Source organism: Octopus bimaculoides, chromosome 4, assembly GCF_046866305.1.
Source record: "Octopus bimaculoides isolate indiv1 chromosome 4, ASM4686630v1, whole genome shotgun sequence".
In the NCBI taxonomy this organism is placed as follows: Eukaryota; Metazoa; Mollusca; class Cephalopoda; order Octopoda; family Octopodidae; genus Octopus; species Octopus bimaculoides.
In genome coordinates this window covers 103,034,930-103,057,299 of record NC_142931.1, presented here as the reverse complement: position 1 = coordinate 103,057,299, position 22,370 = coordinate 103,034,930, and the positions used below count along the sequence as shown (strand labels likewise).

The following is a 22,370-nucleotide window of genomic DNA, read 5'->3' as shown; positions in this document are numbered from 1 at the left end:
GGACAAAATAATGGAAACACCTTAAAATTTCAAACAAATTTATTTTAATATGGGGTAGGACTGCCCTTGGCAGTAATTATAGCTTGAATTCTACAAGGTATGGACTCATACAAAGTTTGAATTATTTCTAAAGAAATTTTTGTTCATTCTTCAGCTAAAACAGTCTCCAGTTCTTGTAGTGATGATGGTGGAGGATATCGACTCCTTACTTGTTTTTTCTAAAATGCATCATAAATGTTCAATAATATTGAGATCTGGGGACTGTAGTGGCCAGATAAGATGTTCAACTTCACTAAAATATTCCTTGTGCCATTCAGTAACAACTTTAGCTGTGTGAATTGGTGCATTATCATCCTGAAAGATTGCGTTTCCCTCCAGAAACAGTTCTGTAACCATAGGATGAATTTGATCAGATAAAATGCTTAAATAGTCTTGACTATTAATTCTGCCATGAAGGGAAACCATTATGCCAGTGGATTTCCAAGATATAGCCCCCCCCCCCCCCCCCGCCGATCATCACAGATCCTCCTCCATGTTTAACAGTTGAAAAAAGGCAGTCTGAGTCAAATACTTCTTTTGGCTGTCTCCACACATACACTCAGTGGGTTGTCAGAAATAGGGTAAAGGATGACTCGTCCAAGAAAATGACATTCTTCCACTGCGCTCGGGACCAATTCTGTAGTTTTTTACTCCACTCTAAATGCTTTGCAATGTTTGTTTTTGAAAGTAGTGGTTTTCTGATTGCAACCCTCCCATGAAATCTGGCTTTGTGCAGCTCCTGGTGAACAGTTTTTTGTGGAAACTGGGTTTTTGAGGTGGTCATTAAGCTCTGCAGTTATTTTGGGAGCTGTACTTTTGTGATCCTTTCTAACAATTCACGTAAGAGCCTGACAGTCCCTATCTAAAAGTTTTGGTTTCCTTCCAGAGTTTTGTTTCGACAAGGAGGTTTTTCTCTTTTTCTCAAAGGCTGTCATTACTTTTGAGACAGTACTTTTTGATACACCAAACATTTTAGCTGTTTTCGTTACGCTAGTGCATGCCATACTAGCACCAATAGATCTGTCACTCTAATGAATTTTAATTACATTTTTGTGATGATATCTGAAAAGAAACAGCAATTTTAGAAAAACATATTAAGCAACGCTAATGATAAATCAAAAAACATGAATATAAACAGGCATTGGATGGTTTTATAGCTAATTTAAAATTATGATGCTATGATGTTAGGTGATTCCTTTATTTTGTCCAACCCCAGTATATTCTAATGAATTAGGAACATTCCACATACAGTATTCACTACACCGCCTCATTGACTTGTGTGTGTGTGTGTGCCTGCCTCTCTAGGTGGGAATGTAGAAAGTAAGTAAGCAGATGTGTGCCTGTGTCTTGTGCATGTTTTGGTGTGATGCACTGATACATAAAGTTAAAGGTTTGGACACCTATCCAATAATCCTGCTCCACACATATCAACCTCACCCCACTTTTGCTGGCAATGACAACTCTGTGAGAATATATGTGTGTGTGTGTATGTAAAAGGGGAGGTATGTGAATGTGTGTGCATGTGTGTTGTGTGTGTGTGTGTGTGTGTGTGTGTGTGTGTGTGTACATGCAATGGAAGTGGGATGGTTCATCTTTGTTCGCTTAGTATTTGGGTTTATTTTTTATTTGGTTGAATCTTGGCTGGTTTTTTTTTGTTGGTCAGTTATTTTTAGCATTTTGACAGAAAAAAAAAATCATTCTAAAATTGTTTTTTAACGTAAGCATGTCCAAAGAAGTCGAATGCTTACACAGAGCAGGTTTTACAGCCACATCATCCAAACCGACCGGGTGAAACCGGGCTTAGCTGCTAGTATATATACATATTTATATTGCAGGTAAAGTTCAAAGATTGCTGTGCAGAAGCATCCCATCAATTATACCAATCAGTTCATTTATTGAGGCAATTAAAGTTGATTATTCTGCACATCATAATATAGTGTAAGTCTTTACTACATTTTCAAATTTCTTTATTGGTCTTAATTTTTATTCTAATATTTCTCTTAGGCATTGCAAAACTAGTAACCTGGTATTGAACTAAATATACATATGCTTCAGAACGAAGCATTAGTCAAGTACAGAGCAGTAATAACAAAATGACAACGAACGAATAAATGATTATCTTATGAACTTCATTAGCTCACACCTGTTTCTGCTATTAGATGCAGTGGACTCATATAGTTGAGTACCTGAATAACACCTTACAGGGCCTCGAATTTTTATTTTATATCAATACAATATTCAGGATATATAATAGGCCATTAGTATATTGGAGAATAAATAGAATTATTATGTTTATGCAGTAGAAAGCCATGAAAGATAATTTGTGGCACTCAATTTAGTAATTAATACATGTGTGTTATGTTTCTGCTGAGTTTAATACAACATTGGCTTATTTACTATGAGCCTTACTTTTGTAAGTTGAAAATGATGAAGAAAGAAAGCAGCAATTATTCCAGAAAGATGAATTTTCTTCTGAGACCATTATGTTTCCATTTTATTGAAATATATTTACAAAAAAGGTAATTTCTACTCATTGAAGTTGTTGATTAGCTGGTAAATAACACCGTGTAACATGATTTTTGTCCTTGGGTAGCAACTGTTATTTTCTATTTGCTTACCCCTAGAAAGTATGAAAAATGGCCAACGTTTCCTTCAAACTTTGCTTTTGTTACATTTATTCAAACCCCAAAGAATCCCTCTCAACACATAGCTATGATGCTCCCCACTATTCCTCCCCATGATCAGAGATGCACATATTGTCAGGCACTAAGAGACATGCTCAACTGGTTAAGGTCAAGCAGTTGACAAGCAAATCTGTAATATTGAGCAGAATATTTGCCATAATGGTATTTCTGCTTCAGCAACTCAGCACTGAATATATCTGAAATGTAATGGAAAATAGGTGAGTTTCATTTTGTTGATGTCCAAGTCACAAAATCAAAGTTTGAAGGGAATAATAGTCATTTCCTTTGATTTCTAGATTGAAGCAAATAAAAAATAACACTTATTAACCAAAGACAAAAAAAAAAATTAAAACTTTGTTACACTGTGTAATTAAGGGTTTACCTCAGGGTTAACTTTGATTTCTTTTTTCTCTTAGGTTTAATAAAATAAGTACCAGTCAAGTACTGATGTTGATTTAATCTTCAGTTTCCTTCCCAAGATGTATAGCTTAGCACCTATTTAAGCTGAGAAAAATAAATTAAAAAATGAACCAAATGTTTTTTATATGTGTGTGTGTGTGTGTGTGTGCTTATTATGAAAATAATCCCATTTCTTCGCTTCAGATTGACAAAGAGTGCCTACCTTGAGATAAGCCTGGTTTGCTTTTCTTACTTAAAAGAACCCACTATCTTCCAATGCCAAAGAACAAAAGTAAGTTGCTTATTTAACTTAACCCTTGAAGAACTTACAAAATATACTTTTTCAATAATGTCTAGCATGGCTGTGTGGTAAGAAGCTTGCTTCTTAACTACATGGCCCTGGGTTCAGCCCCAATGCATAGCACCTTTGGTAGGTGTCTTCTGCTATAGCTTCAGGCTGAACATAGCCTTGTGAGTGGATTTGGTAGATGGAAACTGATAGAAATCCATTGTGTGTATATATATATATTATCATCATCTTCATTTAATTTCTGCCTTCCATGTTGGCATGGGTTAGACAGTTTGACAGAGGCTGGTTAGGCAGAAGACTGCACCAGTTGTCAGTGTCTGTTTTGGCTGGGTTTTTTTATGGTTGGATGCCCTTCCTAACACCAACCATCCACCAGAGTGGACTGAGTGATTTTTACATAGCAACAACACCGAAATGTTATGAGAAAATGTTAGAGAGTACAGACGTGAGCACTACAGTTAGTGAGTACAAATGTGAGTACAACAGTTAGTGAGTACAAATGTAAGCACAACAGTTAGTGAGTACAAATGTGAGTACAACAGTTAATGGGTGCAAATGTGAATACAACAGTTAGTGAGTAAAAATGTGAGCACAACAGTTAGTGAGTACAAATGTGAGTGCAAGCATGAATACAACAGTTATTGAGTACAACAGTTATTGAGTACAACAGTTAGTGAGTACAAATGTGAGCACAACAGTTAGTGAGTACAAATGTGAGTACAACAGTTAGTGAGTACAAATGTGTGTGCAAACATAACTGAGTATAAGAGTTAGTGAGTACAGGTGTTAATGAGTACATCAGAATGGTAATTGGCAGAGTCAGAAAGGCTGCTGACGTCTTTTAAGAAATGCAACATGATGCAAGGTGTAGCCTCCAGTGATCAGCCAGGGTGAAGTGGGATAATACAGGATATAGTGCATAACGGTAGGGAGACTGTGATGAGAGATAATTCTCTCTCTGAATGTGACCATCACCCATCATAGATAACATTCCAAGATGATCTGGTGGTACCTAATAACAGCTGGGGTGTACTGAGGTAAAGTAGAATATAGTGTAGGGACAGTGCTATGAGAGAGCAATCTTTCCTTGGATGTAACAACTAGTCTGTCACAGGTGCATGGCTCAGTGGTTAGAGTGTCAGGCTCACAACCATGAGGTAGTGAGTTCGATTCCCAGACTGGGCTGTGTATTGTGTTCTTGTGCAAGACACTTTATTTCACATTGCTCCAGTTCACTCAGCTGTAGAAATGAGTTGTGATGTCACTAGTGCCAAACTGTATTGGCCTTTACCTTTCCCTTGGATAACATCAGTGGCATGGAGAGGGAAGGCCAGTATGCATGGACTTCTATAAACAACTTTGCCTGGAGTTGTGCTTTGGTGGGTAACTTTCTAGGTACAATCCCATGATCATTCATGACAAAAGGGGGTCTTTATGTGTATGTATGTATGTATGCATGCATGTGTGTGAGTGTGTATCTGTCCCCCACCTCTGCTTAACAACTGGTGCTGGTGTGTTTACATCCCTGTAACATAGTGGTTTGGCAGAAGAAACTGATAGATTAAGTTTTTTTATTATGCGCCCTTTTAAAGCCTAGCCAGGCTCATGGGCCCGGTTTCCCGGTTTCTATGGCGTATGTGTTCCCCCCAGCTGGACGGGACGCCAGTCCATCGCAGCGTTACTCAAGAAACAGGAAGAAAGAGTGAGAGAAAGTTGTGGCGAAAGAGTACAACAGGGGTCGCCACCACTCCCTGCCAGAGCCTCGTGGAGCTTTTAAGTGTTTTTGCTCAATAAACACACACAACGCCCAGTCTGGGGATTGAAACCGCGATCCTCCGATTGCGAGTCCGCTGCCCTAACCACTGGGCCATTGCGCTTCCACTGATAGATTAAGTACCAGACTTTAAAAATGTCCTGGAGTTGAGTAAACTTCTTCAAAGCGGTGCCCCATCATGGCCACAGTCAAATGACTGAAACAAATAAAAGAATAAAAGAAAGTATATTCAAAGGGTGTGTATTAGTTGGAAAACTTTAGGGATGTAAAGTGAAAAAGCTATGTAGTGTTAAAAAAGTGAAATCTATGGGAAGTTTAGATAAAAGACAAGATTGTTACAATGAAATGTCTGGATTAAAAAAAAAAATCCTATTTGAAGCAGATGTTTCATGTTAGGGAACATTTCCAAACTGGACTACTTTCATTATTTGTTTAAGGATAGGTGCCATTGATTGGTACAGACATATCTCAAAGAATCTAAGATGTTGAATTGAAGTTGTAGCATTGACAAAGAAACTTTGGATGGTGAGCAGGATTAATCATGTTCTCTAAGACAACATTGAAAAGGTTGTATAATAAATATCTTATATAGGTATCATAGTGGAGGTGCAATGGCCCAATGGTTAGGGCAGCGGACTCGCGGTCATAGGATCGCAGTTTTGATTCCCAGACCAGGCGTTGTGAGTGTTTATTGAGCGAAAACACCTAAAGCTCCACGAGGCTCCGACAGGGGATGGTGGCAAACACTGCTGTACTCTTTCACCACAACTTTCTCTCACTCTTACTTCCTGTTTCTGTTGTACCTGTAATTCAAAGGGTCAGCCTTGTCACACTGTGTCATGCTGAATATCCTCGAGAACTACGTTAAGGGCACACATGTCTGTGGAGTGCTCAGCCACTTGCACGTTAATTTCACGAGCAGGCTGTTCCGTTGATCGGATCAACTGGAACCCTCGACGTTGTAAGCGACAGAATGCCAACAACATAGGTATCATAAAAACTTAGTTTGAAGAAGTAACAGTATATAGATTATGAATGTACAGAATTAAGTGTATTGGAAACTAATCCAAACCCTGAAGTTTACCAGGGTTGATGAAATATGAGTCACAGAGGGCTCTTTACTCTTTTACTCTTTTACTTGTTTCAGTCATTTCACTGCAGCCATGCTGGAGTACCACCTTTAGTTGAATAAATCGACCCCAGAACTTATTCTTTGTAAGCCTAGTACTTATTTTATCTGTCTGTTTTGCCAAACTGCTAAGTTACGGGATGTAAACACACCAGCATCGGTTGTCAAGCGATGGTGGGGGGGGGGGGACAAACACAGACATACAAACATACACACACACATATATACATACATACATATATATACATATATGTATGTATGTATATATATATATATATATATATATATATATATATACAACAGACTTCTTTCAGTTTCCATCTACCAAATCCACTCACAAGGCTTTGGTCGGTTCAAGGCTATAGTAGATGACACTTGCCCAAGGTGCCATGCAGTGGGACTGAACCTGGAACCATGTGGTTGGTAAGCAAGCTACTTACCACACAGCCACTCCTGCACCTACGTATTTGACAATGCAGCAGCATGGTAAGAACCTTTAATCCAAGAGATAATATACAAATGAAGCTTATAGACAGGTAACTTTACCAAGAGGTTTACATCAAAACTTTAACTGATGGCAAAGTTAACAACATTGCTTTCATCAAAGTTTTCCCAAGCAAGGCATTGCCCCAGCATGGACACAGTCAAATGACTGAAACAAGTAAAAAATAAAAGATAAGTGATCCTTGAAGAATCTCAGTTGCTGCCAAAGGTGATCAATATACAAATAGCAAAACTCCAGCTAATTTTTAGTCAAATCAAAGAATGCACAAAACAAATACTTTTCTGTATTGATGTGAAGTGAAATGCAGTACTGAGACAGGAATGGTCAACCTGAAAAGTGGCTGGATTTAGAAATCAGAAAGAAAACAGTAAAGTATAAAGACTCAGTGGATGGGGCACTTTAGGTAAAAAAGATGAGATTAGTTGATGTCACTTGTTTGGAATAGCAATAACTTTGACTTCTGTACAGAGTGAAGTGAGTGCTTTGGGTAAACATATAATGTCTGTCTTTAGAGAAAGAAACATTATAATGAATTTACTCAGTGAAGGAAGATAAATAATTGAAGAACTGTTAATAGTAAGATGAATCTATGAAATTGTTAAGTTTGTTGGTAAACTTAACCCTTTTGGTATCAACCCACCTGAGCTCACCCCTACATCTATTATACAAATTTCCTGTTTTCAAGTAATCTAAATCTATACCTTCCATTAAAATTTCATGTCAATTTATCTTCCAAAATCCAGGTGACAATCATAAAGTTACTTTATTAAATTCTTTATTTTCAAAATTAATTAAAACAAAAAGAGTGTAGTTCAACAGAAATATGGTTACGAAGGGTTAAAGGAATTGAAATATGTGACTTTTAACCATGGTGATATGGTTACTACTTACCTGGATGTCATTGATTTAACATCCAGGTTTGTGAGATGAGTGATTAAAAGGTAGATTTTATGTATGTGCTAACTCCATTCTTTGGTGAAGTTAGAGTAGAGGATGTAATCATAACTTCAAAAAGGAAGCAAACATAATAGGCACTTAAAAGGAGTAATGAATAGCTGATAACAACAGATGTTTTTGTAGTATAGGTAAAAGCATTTCATTATGTTGAAAAAGGGATGAGAAAACAGGAATCAGAGTTGAATTCAGATGAAAGCAGAATCTGTAGAAGAGGTCTAAAGAATGAAAAATGAAAAAGAATAAAGAATAAGAATAAGAAAGATTGATAAACTTGTCAAAGCTGTTATGATGAGATTTTATCATAATAATATAAATTGTATATTTATTTGGATAGAATGTGTATATAATCAACTGGCTTAGCCAATTTTGTAAAGTATCCTTTCTTTCACTTTCAGCTAAAAACAGGGAAGAATGAGTATGAAAACCGCATCGTTCTTCTGCAACCACAAAAAGAAAGATACTTAGCAATGCTTGCTTGGTTGGCCATACGAACTACAGCAATTCTTTCAAATAAACACATGCAAGAAATAAGTTTAAGAGGATCTCTGAAACTTGCATCTCAAGCTGACATATCATCAAAATTGCTCAGCAAAATACCAGATTTTATCAATATGGATATATTTGCGAAATATGTGCTTGGGAAGAAAAGGATAAAATTTGAAAGTAACATTAATTTTGTTTTATCTTGTTTTACATATTTTCCCATGTATTTCTTGACTGTTTCTTGTTTTATTCATAGATGGGAAGAAAATATGTGATTTTTAACCATGGCGATATGGTTACTACTTACCTGGATGTCATTGCTATGACATCCAGGTTTGTGAGATGAGTGATTAAAAGGTAGATTCTATGTATGTGCTAACTCCATCCTTACTTGCATGGATGAGGTTTTGCACAGAGACTACACAATAACTATAGAAACAGGATTTGAACACACAAATGTATGGTCATTTTTATAGCTCTTTTATTTCACAGTCTTCATGTATCACAATATATACATTGGATAGAAATAAAAGTCACTATTTTGCAACATTAACACTAACTTGACCTATAATAATTAAAAACAACAGTGATTAAATGAAATGAGGTTTTCTATCAAAGAAATCATCCTTCACACTGGTAAAGTTCTGTTTTATTAGAAGGAAACCAACCTTTGACATGTAGCATTGTCAACCAACAGCTAAAGGCTATTCATCATGAGTAACAATTATGAAGAACTTCTTCATTTAGTTCCTAACTCAGAATGGGGTTTACTTCTTTTGGGTAGTTGACATAGTATTGTTGTATAATGTTTTGGTTAGGTAAATTGTTTTTCCTTTTTGAAGCGAGATAGGATAGTTGTTTCTGTTTTGTGACAGTAAGTAATGTTCAATGTAAAGAGTAGAATGAAAATGTTCAGTTGAAAGTAAAATTTTGTATTGTATGTGTGTAATGAGTTTTTTCATCAGCAGATACATCTCGTCACCGCAGCTTCATGGCCAATTACATTTAATTAGTAAATTGGTGTGATGCCTGAAGAAAACAGCATTTCATAGATTGTAGCAGACAAGAATCATATGCTGTGACCTGTGTATGCTTTTATGCACCAAGCAGGTATATAGGAGGTCCTCTCAAGGCATGTATCACAGTACTTGCTGTTCTAACAAGACATCCACATTAAGCCGGATATAAATATTGCCTTTTGGTACTAATACTGCTTCTGTAGCTAATAATTAATTATGGTAAACTTTTTTCTAAGTCAGAAATTAAACATATTAAGGTTTTTCTTATTCACAATAAACTTTGGTTGTTAGTTTGAGTTGGTATCTGACCACATGAAATAATTCTACTGCATGTTAGAATGTTAAAAAAGATTAGAATCAGTTAATAAAAGAGAAAAATAGCAGAAAAATGGAAAAAGTAAATTCAGATTTTATGTACAACTAATTTTCTTTCATTACTTGTACCATCAAGTTAATGAACAACTCCTAGTGACTTGTTTTCATTGCCTTTCTATTGAAATTTTTTCAAGTTACCATCTTACTATATGTATAAGTTCTCCACATATGCTCTGATTCTGTACAGAAACTGAACAAATACAACAAAGCATTTCCCCTAAAGCTCTAACAGTCTGGCCAATCCACTGCTTTGTACCTGTATTTTATTTTTATCAAATCTGGAAGGATGAATGGTAAAGTTGACTGCGGCAAGACTTGAACTAGATGACCTGGAATAGATGCAAGACATTATCTACAACACTAATGATTTTTTCCAATTTACTACCTTTACAATTAATTTTTGACTAAAGTAAATTACAATAATCTTTCATACTTTGTTGCTTATTTCTTTTTTTCTTTTTTTTTTAGGTGAATTTGATAAAGAATATGCTGAAATGATGAAGAACCAGCCTCAGAAGTTTGAGAGTACAGAATCTGAAGAAGAACAAATGAAGAAAATTAAAGCTATAAGCTCCTCAAAGATTTCATGGATGCATATATTTTGTAAGTTCTTATTACTTGATTATTATTAATTTCCATTTGATATGGATTCAGAACATAAAAGTGCAAAACTAAATATCTCAGAACACTGTCCACTCTGCAGAATGGTTGGTGTTAAGAAGGGCATCCAGCCATAAAAGCCATGTCAAAACAGACAGCAAAGCATGGTGCAGTCTTCCATCTAGCCAGCTCCTGTCAAAATGTCCAACCCATGCCAGCATGGAAAGCAGACATTAAATGATGATGATAACAACTGTACTCTATTTGCAACTCTACTAAACTACTTTTATGGAAATCCTCACAAATCTAAACAATTAGCAAATAAAGTCATCCACCATATCTAACGGTATCTAATAATGGATAAATCCATTATTACCTTTGTAAATTTCACAATGGTATCTTCTTATTGAGCGATCAAAATCTAAGTAATTGTTGTATGCTTTTTCACATATTACAATTACCACTAATAATTAATAGTTTGTAGAATTTGAAAGTAGTATAATTATTACTTTCGTATTCTACAAAGTTTTCAATTTCTGCCAGGTCACTGGCCAATGTCTGCAATAAAAATGAATTAGTATAAACAGTTACATTTGGAAGACTCTTCCAAGTGAAGTGAAAGTGTTACATGATGTCTGTTAAACGATTTTTCATTATTTATTAAAATGAAAAACTCATACACACTTATCTCTTTATATATAAATACATATATATATATATATATATATATCATCAGTACTATCATCATCATTTAATGCTTGCCTTCCATGTTGGCATGGGTAGGACACATAAAAATATGTATATATGTGTGTGTGTGTATGTATATATATATATATATATGTCCTGCCCATGCCAGCATGGAAGGCAGATGTTAAACGATGATAATGCTGATATATATATACAGAGAGAGTGGGAGAGAGAGAGAAAGAATGATATATAAATATATATATATATATAGGCGTAGGAGTGGCTGTGTGGTAAGTGGCTTGCTTACCAACCACATGGTTCAGTCCTACTGTGTGGCACCTTGGGCAAGTGTCTTCTACTATAGCCTCAGGCCGACCAAAGCCTTGTGAGTGGATTTGGTAGATGGAAACTGAAAGAAGCCCGTCGTATATATGTATATATATATGTGTGTGTGTGTGTGTGTGTATGTATGTATGTTTGTGCGTCTGTGTTTGTCCCCCCAACATTGCTTGATAACCGATGCTGGTGTGTTTACGTCCCCGTAACTTAGCGGTTTGGCAAAAGAGACCCATAGAATAAGTACTAGGCTTACAAAGAATAAGTCCTGGGGTCGATTTGCTCGACTAAAAGCGGTGCTCCAGCATGGCCACAGTCAAAAGACCGAAACAAGTAAAAGAGTAAAAGAGTATATATATAAATGTAATGGTATTTTAGGTGGGGGCAGTGGTCACCAGTAGTAAAGGTATTTTTATTTGTTGTGGTCAAGCGTTGCCAATTTGTAACGGTATATGTTAGGATATGTGTTGAAGTTGGCAGTTACCAATTGTAATGGTTGTTGATGTTGCAGATGTGCAAGATGAAAGAAGAGCAGTGATCAAAATTGTAAAGAAATATTCATTACCATTGTATATAGTCATATATTACTTCGTGATTCAAGTTCGAATCTACTCTATGCCTAAATGAAGTCACTACATACATAATATATATATATATATATATATATATATATATATATATATATATATATATATATATATATGAGAGAGAGAGAGAGAGAGAGAATGATGGGTGTGTTTACATCCCCATAACTTAGCACTACAGCAAAAGGGAATGATAGAATAAGTACCAGGGGTTGATTCATTTGATTAAAAAAATTCAAGGTGGTACTCCAGTGTGACTGCAGTCAAATTACTGAAACAAGTAAAAGAATAGTTGAGTGCTTTTTGTTTCTTCACTAAAAATCACAAATTATCTTTCATATGTGTGTGTGTGTGTGTGTGTGTAATATTAAATTTCTATTTTACCCAATATAAGAAATAATTTAATAGAAATAAAGTGATGCTTTCACTTTTGATGCGAGCGGGAGTGAGGTAAGAAATTACACATAGCAGTGCTAAATTGAACACGGCATGAATTTATAATAATTAATATCTTTGCAGAATTGACTTCTTCATGTTATTATTATATTTCTTGAGCAAACTTGAAATACTTGCCAAAAATAACCTATTTTCTGTTTGTTCCACAGCTTACTTGGTTTCTTTGTCTGATGAACTTTACCAAACTATTGTTTCTGCCAATGAAACTTTTCAAGAAGACACTTCTGAATCTGATGAAGCACCAGAATCATTTTATAAAACTTTCATGTATTCTATGCCACTTGATCAGTCCATAAGGCTACAATATACTAATACTTATTCCTTTCTTAGTAACAATTTTTCATTATTTACTCGGCATTGTTCCACTATTAACATTCCGGCTGAAGTTGAAGAGTTGGCTATCACATTAAATCATGTCCTGGAAGAGGATCAAAATATCATATCTGAATCATTGAAAGCTCTAAATCTTGAGAATTGTTCAGCAAAAGGTTTATTACAAGATTCCCCGAGTGTAAATCAAAAACCTACCTCCATGTTCCCTTGGTCCATGACATATCCTAAATCTGAGGAAGTATGTTTCCAGTGGTATAGTCCCTTATTTGAGTCTCTGTCTCAAAAAAACTTACCAGATCATTCTGAGTCAAACAATATGCATCTTCTTTGTTCCATGACTAAAAAGGTTAAACAAGATGAGTACCAATGCTACACAAACAATTTCATATTGCCACGCAAATTTGCTGTTGATCTTTACAAACGGTAAGTATTTTACTGTTTTTATATCTAGCTTCATATTAATTGATTTCTACTTTGAACATAGGATAGAAAATAGTGGTCTATTTAGTAAAAGTATAATAAATGAATAAAATATTTCAGTGCATCATCATCATCATCATCATCATTTAACATCTGCTTTCCATGCTGGCATGGATTGGACAGTTTGATTGAAGACTGGCAAGCCAGTAGGCTGCACCAGGCTCCAATCTAATCTGGCAAGGTTTCTACAGCTGGATGCCCTTCCTAATACCAACCACTCTGAGAGTGTAGTGGGTGCTTTTTAAGTTCCACCAGCACAGGAGCCAGTCAGGCAGCACTGGCATTGACTAAACTTGAATGGTGCTTTTTACGTGCCACCCACACAGGTGCCAGTCAAGTCGTACTGGCATCGGTCACACTCAAATGGTGCTTTTTACGTGCTACTGGCATGGGCGCCAGTCAGGCAGCACTGGCATGACCTTGCTTGAATGGTGCTTTTTATGTGCCAGTCAGGCGGCACTGGCATCGACCATGACTACGACTTTGCTTGGCTCAACAGGTCTTCTCAAGAACAGCATATTGCCCGACAATTGAAGGTGTACTTTTAAATGGGCCAGTAGTCCAACATTGGTATTGACCATGGCTACGATCTCACTTGGCTGGCTGGGTCTTCTCAAGCACAGCATATATCCAAAGGTCTCAGTCGCTTGTCATTGCCATTGCTTCTGTGAGGTCCAACACTCGAAGGTCATGCTTCACCACCTCATCCCATGTCTTCCTGGGTCTATCTCTTCCACAGGTTCCTTCCACTATTGGTGTGTGACACTTCTTCACACAGATGTCCTCATCCATATGCAACACATGACCATACCAGTGCAGTCACCTCTCTTACACACCACATCTGATGCTTCATATGTCCAACTTTTCTCTCAGGGCACTCACACTCTGTCGTGTATGCACACTGGAATTACACATCCAACAGAGCATACTAGCTTCATTTCTTTCAAACCTATGTATGTCCTCAGCAGTCACAGCCCATGTTTCACTGCTGTGTAGCATGGCTGTTTGCACACAGGCATCATACAGTCTACCTTTCACTCTGAGTGAGAGGCCCTCCGTTACCAGCAGAGGTAGGAACTCTCTGAACTTTGCCCAGGCTAATCTTACTCTAGCAGCTACGCCCTCAAAGCATCTACCCCTGTTACTGACTTGAACACCTAGGTCATGGAAGCTATCAACTACTTCTAGTTTTTCCCTCTGGCATGTGATGGAATCTGTTTTCTGCACATTTTCAGTGTTTATTGCCCCTGTGCATCTGCAACGCACAAAAGCTATTTTCCCAGTTAACCTTCCTTTGATATTGCTGTACCTCTTGTGTCTCCATAGCTTACACTGGGTACATCTTAAGGAGTTTTTACCAACAGGACTCAGTGCCATCCCACAGCTCCAAACAGGTACAACACTGGATTCAGTAAAACATCCCATCAGTCATAGGCAAGGATGTATGGCCCCCAAGAAGCCTCAATCTCAACCCATTAGATTTTTTTGTTTGGTTCATGGATTTGATGGTCTGATAGGATGTGATGAGTTCCAAAACTGCATCATACCTCAATGTCTGCTTTGATATGATTTCTACAGCCAGATGACCTTCCTAACATCAACCACTTTACACCTGCACTATTGAGGTCGCCATGCAGCTCACAGCAGTGTGAACCCAGGTGTATGTAGGGGCCAGTTTCATGATAGGAGACAAGGGAATTAAACCATGAGAAGGGGAGGGTCAGAGCAAGTTCTTGTAGAAGATCTACCTGGCTACTCACATCTAGTAAGGGAATGAGAAACAGAAAAAATAAATTATTAGTAAGAGCTGCAAGAGATAGATAATTGTGATGAGGTGTCTGGAGTATGAGTTCTTTAAACAACACAACTCTGTTAATTTTAATTATATACTTTTGACTCCTCCTCATTTAAAAAGCACCCAGTACACTTTGTAAAGTGGTTGGTGTTAGGAAGGGCATCCAGCTACATGAGCCAAGCCAAAACAGACTATGGAACCTGGTGCAGCCCCTGGCCTTGCCAGTCAGCATGGAAAATGGACATTAAATGATGGTGATGATGATGATTTTAACTACATTATTCTTGCATGTATACTTATTCACTTTTGATTTATTGTCAACAAAATTGCTTGCTAAAAGTTATTTTAATTTATTTTTGTCAGCATCAAGAAAGCCATACATATGAAGGAAATAGCTGAGAAACCTTTGAATTCTAAACCCAGAAAACCTGTTCTCCATTCAAGAAAGTCATTTGGTTCATTTTCTTCAGATGCTGAAACCCAAGACTATCAGGTGACTCTACTCAATGAACACTATTTTATATTATCTATTTAGCTAAATAGAAAATTTATATCACCAGCTTAACCCTTTAGCATTTAAACTGGCTGCATCTGATTCAAATCTTCTGCATGTTTTATGTTGGCCAGATCCAGCCTCTCTTACATTTACATGACAATGTTGTTCTAAAAATAAACAATCACATTATTGAAATCTTGAAGCTACAATTTAATGCATGTTTAATTCAAAGCAATATGAATAAACAAGCATTACATTTGATAGAGTAATCTGAATGCAAAAGAATTAAATAGTTTCTCTTCTGCTTCTAATTCTATAATCTCCAGCTGCTAACAATAAATGCAACTTTGCAAATAATAATAATAGTAATAATTATAATAATAATAGCTCTACACCACAGATTTGCTCTGCAGCAAATATTCTACTCAATACTGCAAATTTGTTTGTCAGTAGCTTGACCTTAACCAGTTGAGCATGTCCCTTTTGTGGCTGGCGATATGTGCATCTCTGATCACAAGCAGAAGTAGTGGGTGGGGGGGGGGCATCATAGCCATGTGTTGAAATGAATTCTTTGGAATTTGAATAATTCACCTCTGGAAACATGGGTGTTTTGTTCATCACCCTTAAACAAACCTTATTCAGAGACCTTTTAAGCAAGATGGGCTTCCCGACCTCAAAAAAATTCTAACTGGGTCCCACCTGCAAGGTCGTGCACTGTTTATCATGATATGAGATCACCATGTCGTGCACATATGGTTGTGATGCATGTGCCTGGTGCACCCTTATCAGACGGGTAGACATAATGAATATATTGGGCTTTGTATCGTTGTACCCCAGTGTCACTTTGATGGCATGTGCTGCTCTCTCACCTTATGATAATAATAATAATAATAAAATTGGATTTATATTCAAATTTTATAGTAGACATTTCTGTGTATCATTCTTTTTGCCTCAAGGTATATTTTGTGGTTGTCCATGTCAAAATTTCCAACATTATTTTATTTTATTATAATATTTTTCTTCAAATAACTAGAACTAACCTGATACTTTAAAGATAGATTATTGGCATCTTTTATCTTTTACTTGCTTCAGTTATTAGACTGCAGGCATGCTGGGGCACCACCTTGAAGAATTTTAGTCAAATGACTTGACCCAGTACTTTATTTGTGTTAGTTTGATACTTATTCTATTGGTCTCTTTTGAGTCAACCAATAAATTATGAGTACATAAATACACCAATACTGGTTATCAAGTGGTGGTGGGGGACAAACACATACACACACACACACACACACACACACACATGCGCACACACACACACACACACATGGTAAGCTTTTTTCAGTTTCCGTCTCCCAAATCCACTCACAAGGCTTTAGTTGGTCTGAGGATATAGTAAAAGACACTTGTCCAAGGTGCCTCACATTGGGGCTAAACCTGGAATTATGTGGTTGGGAAACAAACTTCTTCCCACACAGTCACATGCATATGGTGCTTGCACAGACAGGTAATAGATTGTAGAGTCACTTGTCCATTTCCACAATATAAACTGAACTAAGGATTAAACTGCTTGAAATCATTAGCCTTAACTACATCTTCACACTACATTTGGAACATTTAATATCTATCTTTCTAACAATTTCTATTCCTGCTTTTCCAAATTCTTCAAATGTCAGGTCCTTTTTAAAACAGCGACCACTGTCTTTTCCTTCTTTAATTGTTTTGCTCTTATTTTTTCTATTTCATTCCTTCAATGTCTCTCTGATATACTCTCTCCTTCACCCTTTATTTCTTATTCTTTCAAGACATTTATTCTTTATCCCACCCAAGCAAAATTTCAAAGACTTTACTGATATTAACAAAAATATAGATACTCAAAATTTCAGATCCCTGCCCCCACAATCTATTTCAAATTTTGCTGGAAATCCTTTCCCCCAAAGATTTGATGTAATAGTACAAGTTATGCGGAATTGTCCTCCTACAAACAGAATGATCTCTCTTGCACTAACTTGCTCATGACCAGATCTTATAATAATTTCCATTCTATAGAAGCAGCCATGGCTGTGTGGTAAGAAGTTTGCGGCGAGCTGGCAGAAACGTTAGCACGCCGGGCGAAATGCTTAGTGGTATTTCGTCTGCCGTTACGTTCTGAGTTCAAATTCCGCCGAGGTCGACTTTGCCTTTCATCCTTTTGGGGGTCGATAAATTAAGTACCAGTTGCACACTGGAGTCGATCTAATCGACTTAATCCCTTTGTCTGTCCTTGTTTGTCCTCTCTATGTTTAGCCCTTTGTGGGCAATAAAGAAATAAGAAGTTTGCTTGATAGCCACATGGTTCTAGGTTCAGTCCAACTGCGTGGCACCTTGGGCAAGCGTCTCCTACTATAGCCTCAGGCTGACTAAAACCTTGTGAGTGGATTTGGTACACAGAAACTGAAAGAAGCCTGTCATATATATATATATATATATATATATATATATATATATATATATATCATCATCATCATCATCGTTTAACATCCGCTTTCCATGCTAGCATGGGTTGGATGATTTGACTGAGGACTGATGAAACCAGTTGGCTACACCAGGCCCCAATCTGATTTGGCAGAGTTTCTACAGCTGGATGCCCTTCCTAACGCCAACCACTCCAAGTGTGTAGTGGGTGCTTTTACGTGCCACTGGCACGAAGGCCAGTCAGGTGGTACTGGCAACGGCCATGCTCAAAATGGTGTATTTTATGTGCCACCCGCACAAGAGCCAGTCCAGGGGCACTGGCAACGATCTCGCTTGAAAGTCCTTACACATGCCACGGGAACAAGTGCCAGAAAGGCGACGCTGAGCACAGGTGCCATCACGATTTCACTTTCGCTTGCCCCAATAAGTCTTCGCAAGCTGAGTTTCGTGTCCAATGAAGGAGACAACGTTGGCATGGGTGCCAGTCATGCGTACACGTCTTTGTGTGTGTGTTTGTTTACTCCACCACCACTACCACTTGACAACTGATGTTGGTGTGTTTACATCACTATAACTTCGGCAAAAGAGACAGATAGGTACTAAGCTTGAAAAAATATGTCATGGGGTCTATTTGTTTAACTAAAACCCTTCAAGGAGGTGTTCCAACATGACCGCAGTCTAATGACTGAAACAAGTAAAAGATAAAGATAAAGAATTCTAGATGAAATAGTTATTGTTACATTGTCTGCAATAATCCAGATGTTCCAGGCAATACAAATAGTTATATTTCATTCCGTATCTAAATTTAGTAGTCGTTTTTATGAGCCCTGTGAATTCTTTTACACACACACGCACACACACACACATATAAAGTGGTTGGCATTTGGAAGAGCATCCAGCTGTAAAAATCATGCCAAAACTAACCTCACCTGTGATAGTGCCAAGTAAAAAGCATTGAGTTCACTCTGTAAAGTGGTTGGTGTTAGAAAGGGTATTCAGCCATAAAAACCCTGCCAAACAGACACAGTAGCCTGGGGTAGTTTTCTACCTGGCTGGCCCCTGTCAACCATCCAACCCATTCTTGCATGGAAGACGAACGTTAAATGACGATGATGATTGATGATGATATATACAAAAAACAACAATACATACATACACATCAAAAATACCAAACACATGGTATAGAAACACACACACTTAGATGAATACTGTTAAAAACTTACAATACATACACTGATACATTCTCAGATAAACATTGTCAAAAATTCACAATACACACATATCTATCCAATGAATATTCACATTTTACAAAACAGCCCCTACTTCCATTCCCTTCTTACTTATCTTCCTGCCTTAGCCTTTTAGTTTTCTTGTAAAACATTCCTGTTGCTCAACACAAACCACACCACTACATATTCTTTTTTTGTTAACTTCCTACCCTCTTAAAGTTTCAATTATGTTAGCACCTCCTTTCACTACCACCATTCCTCTCCTTCCCCCTTGGCCTTGTGTTATTTATCTGAGTTCATCCAGTAGGTGACATCGAATCCACTGTTATGATGTGGTTGTGGGATTCAGAACTGATGTCACTTAATATGAAAAATTATGCACAGACACATGTATTTCATTAAAGCAGAAAGGATAATAAGATATTTATGCTTTTTAATAATTATTTTTAATTAAAGACATATTTTCATTTAGTATTTTCATTAACTTAATCATTTTTCAGAGACATGTGTTATCAATTCTGCAAGAAATTCAGAAATTATTTGCACCAACATCGAGATACTCCATTTCCCAAGTAATTATGGTTCCTTTATAGTATTTGTTGCATATATGTTAACTCTTTTTACAAAAATGTGTACATCAGAATTATCATTTATGTTGCAAGTGTTGATGAAACTATGTAAGATTTTGAATATTTATTATTCATGCAGTTACTGTCTCAGAAATATGTAATTTTTTAAATTCTATTTTCATATACCAACAAATGTACACTGTTGCACATACATTTTAGTAATTCATTCATTACTGCTTCATTAATTCATCCATTACTACTTCCATACATACCAGAAGAATGAAAATAATGTTAGTTATTAATTCAGTGCATATTCATTTCTAGTTTGCTTTTTAATGCTCTATCAAAATTTAATAATCCTTTTTCTATGCTAGCATGGGTTGGACAGTTCAACAACAACAAATGAGCCAGAGGACTCTACCATGTTCTATGCTTTAACATGGTTTCTACAGCTGGATGCCCTTCCTAATGCCAGCTACTTAACAGAATGTACTGAGTGCTTTTGTACAGGGCACCAGCACCAGTGAGATTGTCAAGTATCTACAAGATAAGATTTCTCAGTTGAGTAGAGTATAGACTAGAGAAAGAAATTTGTATTCTCCATATTTTAAATGTTAGAGGGAGAAGAGCAAGTGTGTTGTTGAAGAGGTGAATACATAGATTGCCTACCTGGAAAGTGAGAGAGAGAGACAAAGAAAGGGAAAGAGAAGAAGGAGATATGAGGTCCAGATACAATGTGAATATGAGACAGAGCAGGAAATGCTCTGAGTGAAAATAGTGTGACAGATGATGAGGGTTAGGTATTGAGGTAGACACAGAGGATATCAGTTCAGTGTAGTAAGAAGTGAAGAAACTAGAAGATGAGTTGAGGAGGAAGGCCTGACAGAGCCTCAGTCCTGCTGAGATGAATGAGTCTTCTCAAGCACAGCATAATCTCATCCATCTCCATCCCCTGTCATCTTCTCTGAGAGGCTCAACGTCTCAAGGTCAGTCTTCATCTCTTCATCCCACATCTTCCTAGATCTACTTCTTCCACATGTTCCTTCTACGTTCAATGATCAGCACTTCTTTATACAACTATCCTCATCCATCCTCATCACATGACTGTACCAGCACAGTCTTCTCTCCAGCACACCACAGCTGATGCCTATAATACCCAATTTTTCTTTAAGCTCATTTGTAATTTGTTGTATATGCTACATTGGCATTGCACATCCAACAGAGCGTAGTTGTTTCATTCCATTCAAGTTTTCGTGTGTCCTCCACATTCACAGTCATGTATCATTGCTGTTCATCTAAAGCCTTCCATCCTGACAGAGAGGCCATTTGTAACCAACAGAGGTGAAAGTCTCTGAACATTCTCCAACTGGTTTGCATTCTTCATGCGTTAAAAATGTTAAATTACTTTGATTTGTCTATTTTCTCCATTCCCATACCTTTGAGTGATGATCTTTAACTAAACCTTTTGTATCTTATTACTCTGTTATAGCCCATTAGTGGAGGCGCAATGGAACAGTGGTTAGGGCAGCGGACTCGCGGTCATAGGATCACAGTTTCAATTCCCAGACCGGGCGTTGTGAGTGTTTATTGAGCGAAAACACCTAAAGCTCCACGAGGCTCCGACAGGGGATGGTGGCAAACACTGCTGTACTCTTTCACCACAACTTTCTCTCACTCTTACTTCCTGTTTCTGTTGTACCTGTAATTCAAAGGGTCAGCCTTGTCACACTGTGTCATGCTGAATATCCTCGAGAACTACGTTAAGGGTACATGTGTCTGTGGAGTGCTCGGCCACTTGCATGGTAATTTCACGAGCTGGCTGTTCCGTTGATCGGATCAACTGGAACCCTCAACGTCGTAAGTGACGGAGTGCCAACAGCAACAAATAGCCCATTAGGATTTAAAGCATTCCCAAAACACACCATATGTTATAGGGTCCCTACAACCCTACTAGAAGTTCAGGACCCAAAACCATATGTCCTAATATATATAAGAACAGTAGATTGATAAATGTATGCAATATTTAGTTTCATCAATTTAATTACATATACATTCTCTTTCAAGCAAAGTTTAGAAAATTATACATTTTTCTTTCCTCAACAGATGCCATTTGAAGAAACCAACTTAAACCACCTCCTGGAACTCTTTAATGTCAATGTGGGATCACACCTTATTACTGGAGAACTTGCTGTTTGGTTAACTAATCTTGTTTTCTCGGAAAAGACTTAAATGTAATTGCTAATGTTATCTGAATAAAATGCATTCAATTATATTTTAGTATTGGTACCTCTCTGTTGCTGGAAAATATGATGGTATGATCAAAGTGTGTGAAAAGGGATCAATTGTAAGTGCATAGATACAGATAAATATACAAATTCATTCATATCGACAAACAATCAAATAAAGGGGATTCATCATCATCAGCATCATCATTATCAACATCATATAGCGTCTGTTATCCATGCTAGCATGGGTTAGACATTTTGAGTGGAGCTGGTAAGCTGAAGAGCTGCACCAGGCTCCAGTCATCTGTTCTGGCTTGGTCGCTACAGTTGGATGCCCTTCCTAATGCCAACCACTTTGCAGCGTGTACTGGGTGTCTTCTACATATCACCAGTACAGGTGCTTTTTACACGTCACTGGCACAGGTACCTTTTGCATGTCACTAGCATGGGTA

The 22,370-nt window shown here is 37.2% G+C and overlaps 1 protein-coding gene across 6 annotated transcripts in view; it reads left to right on the top strand.

Moving 5' to 3' along the window:
- LOC106878790 (cilia- and flagella-associated protein 54) overlaps positions 1–21,965 on the top strand; it is a 187,027-nt gene extending 165,062 nt beyond the window's left edge. For all 6 annotated transcript variants that reach the window (XM_089351125.1, XM_089351124.1, XM_089351123.1 and 3 more), the window contains 8 exons: positions 1,875–1,977; positions 3,327–3,414; positions 8,193–8,460; positions 10,143–10,277; positions 12,487–13,093; positions 15,309–15,438; positions 19,625–19,696; positions 21,797–21,965. In XM_089351125.1, coding sequence (XP_089207251.1) covers positions 1,875–1,977; positions 3,327–3,414; positions 8,193–8,460; positions 10,143–10,277; positions 12,487–13,093; positions 15,309–15,438; positions 19,625–19,696; positions 21,797–21,922 — 1,529 coding nt within the window. In that variant the 3' untranslated portion in view covers positions 21,923–21,965. The remainder of the gene's footprint in view (positions 1–1,874; positions 1,978–3,326; positions 3,415–8,192; positions 8,461–10,142; positions 10,278–12,486; positions 13,094–15,308; positions 15,439–19,624; positions 19,697–21,796) is intronic.
- Positions 21,966–22,370: the final 405 nt, after the last annotated feature.